We start from the raw sequence: 15,725 nt of genomic DNA, 5'->3' as shown, positions 1-15,725 counted from the left end.
CCTAATTATATCTAATAGTTTATTTTAGTAAGAGTCTATGGCCAGGTGGTCTATAATAATTTATAATCTATAAATTATTTTAAAGTAGTAGTATTGAAGTTATTACTTTTATAATATGTGAGTTGAAAAATTCTGTTATACTTAACAGCATTCGACTTAAGAGTCTCAATGCCAACACGGATATAACCTCCCTGGCAAGGAAGGTGGTTGAAGAATGTAAACTCATTCATCCTTCAAAACTAAATGAGGTAGAACAGCTGTTGTACTATCTACAGAACCGCCGTGATTCATTGTCAGGAAAAGGTAAGTAGTAGAATTCCTGGCTTCCTAATGCAAATCCAGAGTTGTTTGGTTATAGTTTGTCAAGCAACTATAAAAAAAAGTTTATCAAACTATTGATATTTGATGTTGGGTAGGTTTTTTTCACCAGTGCTATGAATGAGTAAACAACAAAGAATAAGCATTAATTGCTTTCATGGTAGGCTTTATATTAGATGCTTCCACATAAAATGGTCTAATTCTTTTTCATGTTTTGTGTGTGTACACATATACTGAAGTAAGAATAAAAAAGGAAATGTCTGTCATATTGATTCTAGAATAATTAAAGGAGAGAATTTGGGGCAGAAAACCTATTTTCACTGCCCCAACTAGACTGGTATTTTATAAACTTCTTTTTTATATTTGTTTATCATTTGGATGGATTATGTGTTAAAATATATATCATATGCCTTAGACTATCCTAAAGATATAACTTTCATGCATCTTTTTTTCTCTTTGTTTCTTTTTTTTTTTTTGCAGCAGAGCTAAAGGTTTAATCTGGGGGTCACCAAACTAGGAGATGAGAGAAAACCTCCAATCCATCTCCTTGAAAAGTTTGGGGCTAGAGTTTTTAAGGGTTTTGGACTGGGCTGAAGTGTGGAGATTGTTGATTGGTCAAAGAGTGTAAGGTGAAGTAATGGGACACGATGATGAAGAAGCTGTATTCTCATGCTGATTTCATTCCTCTATGAGGGTATCCCGACTGGTTGGCGTCAGCTGTTTCACTGCAACTCAGGGTCTGAGAAACATTTTAAATGATCCTTAAGCAAAATCCTTATGATTCTAACATCGGAGATCTTGTCTGTAAGAACAATGGGGATGTAAATGGTCAGTATGTAGTGCTATGTGACTTTAGCAACAAGGAAATGGGCTAAAGTATAGCCTAATTAATGCTTAGTTATAACTATATTTCTGTCTGGAACAGAGTTCAAGTCAGAAAAATGGAAGAAATTTTTGAAAATCCTAGTTTGAAGACTTGTAGCCAGGAAAGAATTCAGGTTTAGTTCAAATTGTAGAAAACAATAAAAACTCAAAAATAATAGACGACTAGAATCTAGTAACAGGTATACTATAGTTTCTTTTGAAACAAAATTTTTATCTCTAGTATTCCATTTCTACCAAAGACAAATTATAGTAGGACCAATTTATTTGCAAAATAAGTGTTATACTTGGCTTGACTATTTGCATAAAACATGGCAAGAATATTCATTGGCCACACAGGCTCTTTTAAGTTGATTTTGCAGGAACTTTCCCATAAGGAATCTTAGTTTAGAGTTTGTAAAAGCCTCAAGGTTAGCTAAACCAAGGATTTATCCCTGCCTACAGATACCTATATGAATTGGGTTATTTTGGGAACTCCACTCATCTCTTGTGGAGGTCCCAAAATAACTTGAGGTTTCTGGATCTGTTGAAAGTAACATTTTTTACTTATCACAGTTGAGGAACACTATAAAGAAACTACATAGACAAGGTAGAAGGCTAGTCTTTCCGAGGTGCTCTTATTGGCTCTATAAAGTCAACGTCAACTCCTCAAAGCAGTCTGGTCATATCTGAAAATATGCCAATCCAGTCAAAGCCTTGGTAAAGTAGCTAGCATCTCCAATTGTTTCCTGCTACCAAAGAAAGCAGATTCTTATTGAATGTATGCAAATAACTATATTGCCATAAAATAAGAATACTTATGAATGAAGTTTCCACATTTGTGAGAAGTCAGGTAAAAAGGCAAATTTTGCTCATAAAGATATACTTTACTTGTCAAAAGCTATAAATAGCTCAAAAGAAAAAAAGTTTTCTTGACTCCTCTTTAGTCAGAGTAACAGACTTCCAAACAGAATGTTGTCTGTTCACCTTGGAATTGCCATTCATAAACCAGGCAGCTCTTTGCTAGTCAGGTAAGAGCTGTTTAATGGGCACTGTAGAATCCTGCAGCTTCTCACACAGTTTCAGAGTCAGTCCTGGGGAAAAAGAGGCTCCCTGCTCATGAGTATCTCCTCCTTGAATTTCCCAAGTAGCATGATCATATACAAAGTATCTCCATTTTATTATGGAACTCTTCTGGGCACTGCTGACCCCAGTTAGCCTGTTTCTGACATTGCCCGAAATAGCATGGGTATTTCAGATGTCATGATCATTTTATGTCCTTCCACCATAGAATGTCTTCAGTTAATGTCCTATAACAAGGCAGTAAATGCCTCTTAAGTGGAAATTCTCTAGTCCAGAGTCACAGTAGTCATCATTGGGATGTGCTCACAGACTTTTGCTATAAGCCTCAGTAAACATTCCACAAAAGGCTATCAAGTGGACAATTTGTTCTTACCAGCACTCCAGCTTCTATTCTATATTCTGTGGGCTCAGGCAATCTTATTGGTTCCCATTTTGGTATGTCCAGTTAATTATAGCTTGAAGGGCAGATTTTAATGCCTTCCGTTTTATAGTACTAGGTAGAGGAAACATCCCCTAGTCAGATACAATATCCATTTTCATAAGACATTTAGGTAAAGAATACACAATTACTAATATCCAAAATCTACAATGAACTCAAACAAATTTACAAGAAAAAAACAACCCCATCAAAAAGTGGGGGAAGGACATGAACAGATACTTCTCAAAAGAAGACATTTATGCAGCCAAAAAAACACGTGAAAAAATGCTCATCATCACTGGCCATCAGAGAAATGCAAATCAAAACCACAGTGAGATACCATCTCACACCCGTTAGAATGGCGATCATGAAAAAGTCAGGAAACAACAGGTGCTGGAGAGGATGTGGAGAAATAGGAAGACTTTTACACTGTTGGTGGGACTGTAAACTAGTTCAACCATTGTGGAAGTCAGTGTGGCAATTCCTCAGGGATCTAGAACTAGAAATACCATTTGACCCAGCCATCCCATTACTGGGTATATACCCAAAGGACTATAAATCATGCTGCTATAAAGACACATGCACATGTATGTTTATTGTGGCACTATTCACAATAGCAAAGACTTGGAACCAACCCAAATGTCCGACAATGATAGACTGGATTAAGAAAATGTGGCACATATACACCATGGAATACTATGCAGCCATAAAAAATGATGAGTTCATGTCCTTTGTAGGGACATGGATGAAACTGGAAATCATCATGCTCAGTAAACTATCGCAAGGACAAAAAACCAAACACTGCATGTTCTCACTCATAGGTGGGAATTGAACAATGAGAACACATGGACACAGGAAGGGGAACATCACACTCCGGGGACTGTTGTGGGGTGGGGGGAGGGGGGAGGGACAGCATTAGGAGATATACCTAATGCTAAATGACAAGTTAATGGGTGCAGCACACCAACATGGTACATGTATACATATGTAACAAACCTGCACATTGTGCACATGTACCCTAAAACTTAAAGTATAATAATAATAAAATAAAAAAAAGAATACACAATTACTTTACAAAAAGCCTATATAAACATTTCAACTTTGATCATCCTATCCACCCTTACATTTTATGTTCTGGTCCTGGGAATTTCTCTTCACTCCCAGACCATTTTACCCTCTCCTGTGAAAAGGGATTTGGGTTCCCAGCAGAGGGTTTAGCTAAGTGACCAAGACTTTTTAGTCAATCTTGGTGTTGATTAATCACCTCAACATCATCCCCAGGCAATATTTGGTCAGTTTTCTCATTTCTGATCTTTGTCTTCTGATTTTTTTTAAAAATGTCTCCAATTGGGGTAAGTACAGAAAACTGATTTGGTACCCTTTAATATTTGGGGAACCAGCAATTAAGGCCTTTATTTCAACCCCATCAATTTCCATTTTATTCATTCAATTTCTTAATAACTGTCTAAAGATTTTCACTCTGCTGGGATGAGACCCATGACTCTCCCCTTTTCTTTTCCTCTTATTTTTACTCCTATCAATGTTTTCTTCATTCATCATATTTCTTGATAACTGTTTAAAACTTCTCATCTTCCTGGGATGAGTCCTTTGACCCTCCCCTCTACCCTTCACCATTCCCATGTTAACTAACCTAATATTTTCTGTTAGCATCTGTAAGACCCATGAGGAGAAGCTGACCATGACCTGGGTAATGGGCATATTCAAGGCGTGAATATCCCTGTCCTCATAATGCCAGTCCCATATGGCTTGCATACAAACCACATTAGCTGCTTCATCTGGGGTACTCCACTTGGCAGTTATAGGTGGAGTCGGACAGTCCCCTTTCTCGGGTAAAGAGACCTTACAGTGGCTTTTATCCAGTTCATTGGGCTAACTGTTTCCTCACTAATAATGTCCTGTTTTTCTGGATCATGCATAACCCTTTGCAATTGTTTAACAGTGAGCAGTGGGTACTGTACCAACCCAAACATGTTCTTTCACTCTGCAGCATTTTGAAACCAAAGACACTGCTCCCAAATTAGTTACTCTTATAATCCATTTCAGTACAGGTTCCTTAGGGAGCTGATGATATTAATCTATAAAATAAAAGGATGGAGGATAAGGAACCTTTGATTCCTGGGTGACCATGTGGTCATCCATGGCATAGAACTGCAGCTAGGCTATGCCTAGTTACTAAAGGTAAAAGTTACAGTGAATTTGGAGATGGATACAACTTCTGAGGAGTTGGTTCACTGGATGCATAAGGAAATGCAAACTAATATGAAAAAAGCATAATATTCAATTCCTTGGTTATTGTTACCTATAATGGCTAAAATGAAAGTAAAAGGAATTGCTGGGTTGGGCCTTAAGGCTAGAGAAAGCTCAGATGTGGGTCTGTGTGAGCTCAGGTCACTAGCCTCGAAGCTACCCACAGAAGTGGAAAATTATGTCAGGGCAATATAAAATGCCTCTGCAACCTGTGGTCTCCAAGAAGGTAGCCAATGTAGAAGAAGAGCAAAATGAAGTAACTGTTGAAACCAGAGTATATAGTATAAAGGAATTGTTCTGTTTCATGGAGCTCCCACTCAGTCACAGGTCGTTTTCAAGGACATAAAACAAGGTGAGAGGAACCCTCAATTAGTACCTCCTCTTTATGAAGAACACAGAAAGACAACGAAAAGATTATTTCTGGAAAGAAAGGGAACAATATCAATATTCATAAACCAAAAAGTACACTACAGTCAATATTTCCCAAGACTAGTCATACACATCTTTTTCTCCTATTAATCAAAACCTTGCAGGAGACAGTGATTTTTTACTTTTTGCTCAGCTAGATTTCACACAGAGAGATCAGGAACCTGACTGGTAAATGATTCTTATTACCCTGTTGCCAGCTTGTCAGGTTCCTGGATTCTCTTAAACTGTGGCTTCCAAAAGAGCAGAGCTTTGATCACCCTGCTTGCTGATTATGAAAGAAAACCATTTTCTTTGTTTTCATGGGTTCATAGGTGAAAGCTGCCCAGTTTTGCAAGATATAATCCAAGGGGCTGCTTGAGGTAGGAGGGATTAAGTTAGCTTTTCCCATATCAACCGAGACAAAATTACAATATGCACATAACAAAGACAAACATCAGTTACTTGGCTCAATATCCAAGTTTTAACCTAGCAAAACAGATAAAACAGACCCCTCTTTCCACCCGTTAGGCCCACTGAACTTCTGCTAATGTTTCCTTCTGGGTTCCCCACACACAAACAGGACAAGATAAGAACAGACATGAGAACCCGATAAGTCAGAACTCTAAAACCAGGTTTCATAACTGAAACCAAATTGCCCAGGAGTACTTCCCCCACACATTGCCCTTTATTCTCCTTCCAAATGGGGAAATTCCCCTTAAACAGGGCCCTTTTTACAGATTGGGAAGGGTCAGCCGGACTTCTGAAGAGGGAACAGGACCTTTAAGGAGGCCAACGATCAGGAGAAGGCAAAAGGGATGTCGATTGCACTTGGGAATACTTTCTGGAGAAGTCTTTCAGATTCAGAAACTGTTTCTGTACTCCAAGCAAGCTTATGTGAAGGTCGGCAATGACTTGCTGGCAAGGGAGGCACCAGAGACAGCCCCTGGCTTAAAGAAGCCAGGCAGCCGCTTGGACTCATTTCCGGGCCTCTGAAATGTCAAGAGGTCACTGAGCCACAGGCAGATGCCTACGAGGGGTATCCCTTTAAGAGTTCACCACTAAATTGTAACCATACCTGGCTAATTTTTTACATTTTTTGTAGAGATGAGGTCTCACTATGTTGCCTAGGCTAGTCTCAAACTCCTGGGCTCAAGCGATCCTCCTGCCTCGGCCTCCCAAAGTGCTGGGATTGCAGGCATGAGCCACTGTGCCCAGCTGGTGCTCTTAAAATAATGTATCAGTGCTCAAGTTTTGATTGGACTAAGTAGGGAAACAAAAGAAAATTTTGTTTGGAATTTTTTCAAATTAGTCTCCATCCACAGCAAATAAAATGCCTTGCACTTAATATATACCTTTATTAGCTGTGAATACAGTATCTAACATAGATGATCAACATATATCTATTGAATGAATTAAATGGTTGTAAATTTATTTAAAAGCAGAAAGGGCTGGGTGTGGTGGCTCATGCCTGTAATGTCAGCACTTTGGGAGGCCGAGGTGGGCGGATCATGAGGTCAAGAGATCGAGACCATCGTGGCCAACATGGTGAAACCCCATCTCTAGTAAAAATACAAAAGTAGTTGGGCGTGGTGGTGCGCGCCTGTGATCCCAGCTACTCAGGAGGCTGAGGCAGGAGAATCACTTGAACCCAGGAGGCAGAGGTTGCAGTGAGCCAAGACCGTGCCACTGCACTCCATCCTGGCACAGAACGAGACTCCATCTCAAAAAAAAAAAAAAAGCAAAAATAGACATTTTGAACATGATCGCTTCTAATCACATAGCTGGCATTCAGTTAAGTACTGTGTAAATAAGGAAAATATTATCAAGGAAGATTTTTATTAAATATTTTGTTGGTAGAATATTCTTGTTAAGATGTCTGTAAATGGTGAGAGATCGCATAGTCCAATAAATCCAAGTAGAAAAGCAAATCTGGTAGTCTTTTAAGATCTGTGTCTACTTATTGTAGGTTGTACAGTATAGTTGATCTTTCCTAGTGCCACATTAATGTAATTCTGAAGGCATTTAGAATAAAATATCTCTGAACTAGTAAAAACTCTTTCACTGAGTTTTCAGGGCAAATCAGTGGTTTTATCTTGCTCCCCAGAAGTTAGAGGAATATGAAAAAATTTCCATGTCATCATACATGGATAAAATAATTCAAATCAATATTTTCTCTATCTGGATAGAGTATTATTAATAATGGAAGACATAGGAAATGCTTTAGGAAGTGTATATTAAATATACACTTTTTATAAAACTATTGGTTTTCTTTGTTAAAACTCTTTTACTTGGTAAGCAGTATTCCAAAGCCAGAAACCTCATCTTAAAAGTGATTGAAACAAAATAATAATACTTATTTGATTCATTACATTCAGTGATTTTTTTTGCATAATTGAAACCACTGTCTTAGTAAATTATCTGTTTGAAGCAGAATTAAGCTGTTGGGAATGTATGAGCTTATACAGAATGGGTACTGTCCTCTGAAAATAATGACTAATTCTATCATATATTTATTTGCTAATTGTGGAATCAAAAATTTTGATAACATTCTAACTTACTTTAATGTACATACATTACTTAGACTTATGATCCAGATCCATAAAGTATATTTGATAGTTTTTTTGTTAAAAAAATGAAATTATGCCATTAATCAGATAATTCAATATAAATGAATGGCTCAAACTTATGTTCAACACCTTTGGATAACTATTTGGGAATAAGTGAGGATTTAATTAACACAAGTAATAACTATTTGCCTTTTAATTTATGATCTTAATTTTACTTGTTAAAAAAGAACTCGTTAACAACTATTCTATATCTTAGGTTTTAAATTTATCAATTTTTATTTCTTTCAGCTTTGTTAATTTTCATTTCAGTTTTTATATTACTCAAGTCATACTTTTTTCTTTCCCTTATTGATTTTCCTATTCCTACCTTAAATTTGAATTAGGAAGGGAAAAAGAGGACAGTTAGAACAGACTATTTTGCTTCTTTTTGGCAAGTCTGACTGTATAATCCTTACATACCCAAAAAGTTAACCAAGGAGGAAGTTGGTGATTAGTTATAGATTTTATTAATTTATACTCTCCGTGATATCCTCATTAGATCAAATGGATTGTATATGAGCATTTTTATACATTGAGAAGAGATTATTTCATAAACTATTTAGTTTTAATATCCCCAGTTTAGCTAGAATTAAATTCATCTGCTGAAAATAAAAATTACCTGGAAACCCTAAAAACCTAATCCTCCTTATTAAAAAAAAAAAATCTTTTTACAGAGAAAAAAGAAAAATCAAGCAAGCCTAAAGATCCACCTCCTTTTGAAGGAATGGAGGTAAGACTGCATGCGTTCTGATCTAATAGAGGACTGGATTATAAGATATTGCCTTTTTCCATCAATAATACACACAATCACATTAAGCACATGTGGTATTTAAAAAAAATGACTTAACTCAGAGGTACCTGAAAAAGGTAGAAAATCGTTATTTAATTGAAAAAGACAAAAAGTATTGGTTCTGCTTTTTTTGTGCTATCTCGGCTCGCCACAACCTCCGCCCCCCAGGTCAAGCGATTTTCCTGCTTCAGCCTCCTGAGTAGCTGGGATTACAGGCATGTGCCACCATGCCCAGCTAATTTTTGTATTTTTAGTAGTGACGGGGTTTTACCATGTTGGTCAGGCTCATCTCAAACTCCTGACCTTGTGATCTGCCCACCTCGGCCTCCCAAAGTGCTGGGACTGTAGCTGTGAGCCACTGTGCCTGGCTAGGTGTGCTTTCTAGACAGTTAATTTTGATAAATGATGGGTAAAAATGTTTACATATTCTTATTGTAATATGTTTTGAAATATTGTTTAATCTACTGTAGTAGATACAACTATTTTGTGTTACATTTAAGATACTTTATATTGATAGACAATTTTTAAAGTTTATATACATCTCATTTTATCATGGGGTTTTGTATTAGAGTCCTAGGTCTAAAGGTCTAAAATTTCCATATCCAAAAAGATGGCTACTACGAGTTCTTTGGAAATTTGTGTGTTGTTATAAAGGCCAGTATATTGATCACAAAATATCATTTCTTTGACGGTGGATCTGTTGAGCATTGTTGATGAGTACTTTCTGCCTCTTCCTTTGTTTCAGATTGATGAAGATGCTAACATTAATGACATGGATGAATATATTGAGTTATTATATGAAGATATTCCTGACAAGGTTCGGGGTTCTGCTTTGATCCTGCAGCTTGCTCGAAATCCTGATAACTTGGAAGAATTACTATTGAATGGTGATTACTATAAAACATGTTTAATTATAATAGAGGAATAAGTTACAATTATTTATAAAAAACTTAAGACTGCATATATTTTCCAGCTCTTTCTTTCTTTCTTACTCAGATTTCCTAAACTGAGAGTGTAGCATTTAAATATTCTCTGGAGAATTCACAAACCATTTAATGTAAACAAGGAAAATTAATCATTAATGGTACTATACCTTTTCTTTCTTCTACTCTGGGAAGCTTTTTTATTGTTTCAAGTAGGATATAAGATCAAACTTTAGGCATTTGCATAAATATGTGTATCATGTTTTATTAAAGTTCCAATATTAGTTTTTTCTCAGTAGCACAGGGAAAGCTATTAATCCTTGCAGTTTCATTGAGATTGAATTTCACATCAAGTGTTTGCTTTCCTTTCACTAGAAGTACTTGGTACTTTCTAACAAGAAAAGGAGATAGAATGTTTTTAACACCCTTTTCTCAGTAACACCACTATAGAATCATTTTTGTTTTGTTTTGTTTTTGTTTTTGAGACAGAGTCTCCCTCTGTTGCCCAGGCTGGAGTGCGGTGGCACGATCTCCGCTGACTGCAACCTTCGGCTCACTGCAACCTCCGCCTCCTGGGTTCATGTAATTCTCCCACCTCAGCCTCCTGAGTAGCTGGGATTACAGGCACGTGCCACCACGCCCTGTGTGTGTGTGTGTGTTTTTTTTTAGTAGAGACAGGGTTTCACCATATTGGTCAGGCTGATCTGAAACTCCTGACCTCAGGTGATCCACCCACCTCAGCCTCCCAAAGTGCTAGGATTACAGGCGTGAGCCACTGCCCACCCTGCCTATAAAATCATTTTAAATGCATAGTTTTCTGATTATACATTTGCCAAAAACAAAATAGGAAAGATGTGTTTATTATCTGATTTGCATTACATGAGAGAGAATGCCTTTCTGGTTATTGCCAAATACCTGGATAAAATAATTCAAATCAATAGTTTTGCCAATCAGTACTTTCAAATAAGTATTCCAAATGCCTTTTCTGCTGTATGCATGCCATTCTTTTATGAAATAGATAAGTCTTGAAAACTTATTCTGTGGCAGGTACTGTTCCATATTTTCATGGAATTGTTTTAGTGTTCCCTCTCCTTCTGTTCCATTGGTTTATTTGATGATTTACATACCAATACCACACTATTGCTGTGTCGTTTTGTATTTTGACTTGAACTTTAGAATATGTAGGAAAAATTTTCCAAATTGCTTTCTTTCCCCCCAGAATTGGCTTTACTGGTCTTGCACATTTGTCTTACATATTTTGAGATTACTTCATCATATTCTGTGAAAAGACAATGGGATTTTGATTATGATTGCATTCAATGTAGAAATTAATTTTGGATTGTCTTTTGACCTCTTGTAAACTATATTTTCTTTTAGCTGTTTCTCAGTAAACTGTGTACAACTCCTGTAACTATATTTTAATTGAGATGTTTCTCTATTCTGTTCTAAGGAGAAAAATGAAATAAAATTTTGTAAATAGGTCACTAAACCTATGCCTAAATTTATGACATTATAGAACACTTCTGTATGGGCTAGTATTTTAAGAAATACTATTTTCTCTGGATTATAATGGTCAAATACTTTTGGGAATTACTACATTGAACAAAGCTACACCAGATTATTTATTAAATAGGACTTTTTGGAGGCTTTGCATGTTAATATGCATTGCCAAGCTATTTATGTGATTCCAAAATAATTCTTTTCAAAGCATATACTATTCCAGTTCTCTACATTGTGAATGTGAATAATACTGTGAAATGCTATCACAGGATGATTTTTAATTTGCTAAAAAATTTGTCACTACGTGGTTTCATAACTAATACAATCAATTTTTGTTCATAGTCTGAATAGCCAGAAAGCTCAAATATGGAACATTTTCATTATCATAATAAATACTCATAATGCAGTCTATAAAGTACTATTGTAAATCCTGAGTATCTATTAAGAACAGTGGAATTATGATTTCTATATTTTAACATACGGATATTTTATTTTATTTTAATTGTTTTAAGAATTTATATGCCATGTACCAACCTGATTTGAAACTAGCATCATTACTTTATACTTATAATTTTCATTTCCTCAAGAGAAAATTTTAGCAGAAATGTTTATTAAGCTACCTGAAAGTTAATTTTGTGAAAGCTTTTTGTTTCGTTTGTGGCTACTAGCATAAATTCCGTGTGATACTGAAATCTTAAATTTATTTTTCTGTGTATAGATTTTATTTGGTTTTTAATTTGCTTTAATGGAACTAGTGTTAGTCTACTAACCTGCTCATTTTTTTCTAGACTTATTCAAGTTTTTTTCATATTATCAAATACGTTAAATCAGATGTTAAAAAGAAAAAAATCAGTACTCCAGTAGTAAGATTACAGTTCTTAATCTTACAAATTAAGATTACAGTTCTTAATTTAAGGTTATTAAATTAAGAAATGAAAGGCTTTTAAATTATTTTATTGTCACCATAATGTATATTATGTCACTTTATCTAAATCATATTTGATTATTTCTGTGTACAGTATATACTTGAAGCAGCGTGTTACATATCTTTAAGTAAAATTACATTTTAGTTTTAAAATTAGCTGTCTGTATTGGAAAGAAGCATCCTACTTTTTGTCCCAGTTCTATCTTAGCTTTGTTATTTATTAATAACTAGACATTTAAAACCAATCACCCTTTATACCAGAGCAAGGAGAATGATCATTTCGGTACCTCACCTTTTTCTTTAGAAACTGCCCTTGGTGCATTAGCAAGGGTCCTGAGAGAAGACTGGAAGCAAAGTGTCGAGTTAGCTACAAACATAATTTACATCTTTTTTTGTTTTTCTAGGTAAGTATAAAAATTATTAAATAAAAAGACTACTGTATCTTATTGCTCTTTGTCTGTGTCATTGATTCAATTTGTAGATCACTTGTTCTCTGTTTTTCTGTGTGTCTGCCTATGCTCTACTGCTGAATTCTTATTCCTGTTTCCCATTGTCTGTCTTGCTATCTGTTATTCTATCTTTCATTTAGTCTATACCCACTCATGCCTCAGTTTCCTAATGAGTAAAATTTGGATAGTAGTAGTGGCACCCTCTTTGGATAGTGTTTTGGATTAAATGAATTAAAAATTAAAATACTTAGAATAAAGCCTGACCCAGAGTAAGTGCTCAGTAAATGTTACTGTTATATATATGCATGTATGTGCAAACACATACCTGTTATGTATTCGTATTTATTATTTATACACATATATCCTTAACAAAGAAGATATTTTTTAAGACATTATGAAAAGTTTCTAGCCAATTCCTAGAGAATTGCTGCTTCTGTTCTAAAAATGTGCTAGTATTAGCAAATAAATATTTATTGAATAAATACTTGGATTAATGTATTGTCCAGAAAACGTATGTAAAACCTCATTACTAGTACTTTACTAATTCTCCGATGTCAATTTTATACTTTAAGTAAAATGTATGTCTGGTATTGCTACATTATTAGTTTTGTTAGACAATAATCTAAAAATCTGTTGTGAATATCTGAGTAGTTAATATGGTGGTTAGTTACAAAAAATGTCTACTTTCTAACTTCTTAAAAATAACTGTATTTTAGGTAAGAGTAGTGTGATATATTTAAAGTAATTTTATAATCGCAAGTCTTCATAGTGTATTGTGGATATATTCATTTATTAAAATATGTATATGAAATTTATTTTCTACATGGTTTGTACCAGTGATCACCAAAAACAAATTTCCTCTACCCATAAAATGTATTCTTTTATATATATATTAAAATGTCTTCTTTAAAGCTTTTCTCAGTTTCATGGACTTATTACTCACTATAAAATTGGAGCTCTGTGTATGAATATTATTGATCATGAGTTAAAAAGACATGAGCTTTGGCAAGAAGAACTCTCAAAGAAGAAGAAAGCTGATATCCTTTTAGAGTGGCATTTGAATCCTCTGTTGCCTTTTGCTATAAGTTTTGGATGAGTGAGATGTTTTGTTCTTTTTTCTTTTTTAAAAATTGTTAATTGCATTACTTGGAAACAATGCAGGAGTGTGTTATTGAAGGTTAAGAAGTAGATTGAAACTATCAAAATGAATACAGTTTGACATTCACTTTTTGTCTCTTCACAACCTTTATTAGTTAATGAGGTAGAAGGAGCAGGTAATGGTTGTGTCGGGTAACTTAGTAGGTGAGCTTCTAAGTGATTACGTCATTACATCCACTAAGATCCTTTGGTTAGTTGAAGCCTGGCCCACCACTACTGCTTATATACTTCTATGTGAGTACTAAGGTGACTTTGATTAGAATGGGTGTAAATTTGGTGATGAACCTAGTTAAAGGTTCTATTTTTCTAGGAAAGTACAAAAATACTGTTGTTAATAAATAAAAATTTGAAAGGCCTATAGAATGATAGAACCTATGAAAGGAAACTTAGGTATCTGTTTTAACCTATCTTGCAAATATAAAAATATTTTCTGCAACTTCCCTGGCAAATGCTATTACATAGGCTCCTCTTTAACAATGTCAATGTTTATTTATTTCATCCATTCTGTGGTTTAGCATTCTGTTTATTATAATAGTCTTTTGCTTAGTGCACTGAAGTCCATTCCCCAACAACTTCTATCCATTGGTTCTAGTATTGCATACTAAAGCAATATGGAATAAGGCTATTCTCTTCAACATCATAATTCTTCTCATATTTGAAGATGTTTATCATATTTTATGCGCTAAACTCAATGCTTCTAGATCGCAGGCCCCTGGTTAATTCATATCTGTTCAAACATGATGTGTTTTACAGATCAATTAGGCATGCTGGTAACTTCCCTTTGAATCAAGTGTTTATTATATCTTTTAAAAAGTGAAAACTTTATTCCTGTTTTGCAGAATATCATACATTTTTAATTCTGCTTTGTGCAAAAGTGGACCTTACTTTTACATTAATTTTGGCCTCTGGAAACCCTGAGGCTTCAATTTAATCTATGTTGTAGTACGTTAAGTCAGGTTATCATGTACAAAATTACTCAGGTTTTTATTATTGTCACATGGAACTCCAAGATACTATAAAATCCACACCCACACACAAGGTTTGACTTTTCTTAATTAGAATATTTTCAGGTTTATAAATTTTCTATGCATACCATAAACTTCTGGCATCTAGATTGATAGTGACTCAACTACATCAATAACCCAAGAATCCTAGAGACTTTACATCAGTTCTGGAGTCACAAGACTCCTGAATACTTCAGTGGTACCCAAAATTTATTTAAACTGGAGAAGTATGGAGGGAACCACTAGTGGAACTCTTTAGCAATCATGAATTTGCATTTTGTTATTGTTTGGTGACAAGAACTGATATCGTAGGACATATTGTATTTCTATGTCAGACACCATTAATTTTAAGATTCACTATTGTTTAATTAAGTGCAAGGAGAGGAACATATGCTTTCAATTAAACTGTGACACATCAGGGATTATAAGACACATCCAATTTTGGAGATGTTAAGATGTGAGGAAAATGTATCTTAGACTCAACAGATTATGGTAATTGAAGGGATATAAAAATGACATCAGAATTCTGGTCATTTCTCCTGATATGGTACTATTTATTATGTCCTCAATTTCTTTGTATTTTGATACAAGTGGTATTCAACAAGGTCAGCTGCATTGACTCATATTCTGGGGTCATATGCTTGACTCATATGCTTGGGGATACTGAAGTAACTGATTATTTTTGCAAGAAGTCCAGGGGACGATTTGGGACCAAAAGATGTGATTTTTAAAATTTGTTTACCCTTAAGTTTGGGTTAGTTCTTTCTTGGCATCTCTAGTCTGAAAAGGCTGCTACAAAAGCTTTAGATTTAATCTATATCGTTTGAATATTCTGGGCATCTGTCTGAAGTAAAATCCAGTGTTCTTAGTAACTAAATCACTCTCTGAGGCAGTAATTTTTTTGGTTCGTGGACCCACTTGATAATCTGTTGAAAGTTATAGACTTGTGCACCTATATAAAATATTCACATACAGTTTCTGGGAATTCAAGCATTTGGTGAGGTTCAAACATCT

The 15,725-nt window shown here is 35.0% G+C and overlaps 1 protein-coding gene across 6 annotated transcripts in view; it reads left to right on the top strand.

The window, feature by feature from the left end:
* KIFAP3 (kinesin associated protein 3) overlaps positions 1-15,725 on the top strand; it is a 175,365-nt gene that overhangs the window by 40,670 nt on the left and 118,970 nt on the right. For 5 of the 6 annotated variants that reach the window (XM_063627208.1, XM_063627210.1, XM_063627209.1 and 2 more), the window contains exons 3-7: positions 149-303; positions 8,637-8,692; positions 9,498-9,639; positions 12,405-12,504; positions 13,462-13,586. In XM_063627208.1, coding sequence (XP_063483278.1) covers positions 149-303; positions 8,637-8,692; positions 9,498-9,639; positions 12,405-12,504; positions 13,462-13,586 — 578 coding nt within the window. Of the gene's footprint in view, positions 1-148; positions 304-6,156; positions 6,257-8,636; positions 8,693-9,497; positions 9,640-12,404; positions 12,505-13,461; positions 13,587-15,725 lie in introns of those variants that run through there. The other variant, XM_063627212.1, reaches the window with a different exon arrangement.

This window comes from Symphalangus syndactylus, chromosome 12 (genome assembly GCF_028878055.3).
Source record: "Symphalangus syndactylus isolate Jambi chromosome 12, NHGRI_mSymSyn1-v2.1_pri, whole genome shotgun sequence".
Taxonomy (NCBI): Eukaryota; Metazoa; Chordata; class Mammalia; order Primates; family Hylobatidae; genus Symphalangus; species Symphalangus syndactylus.
Note: the sequence above shows the minus strand (reverse complement) of the source record. Positions and strands in the feature narration are given on the sequence as shown.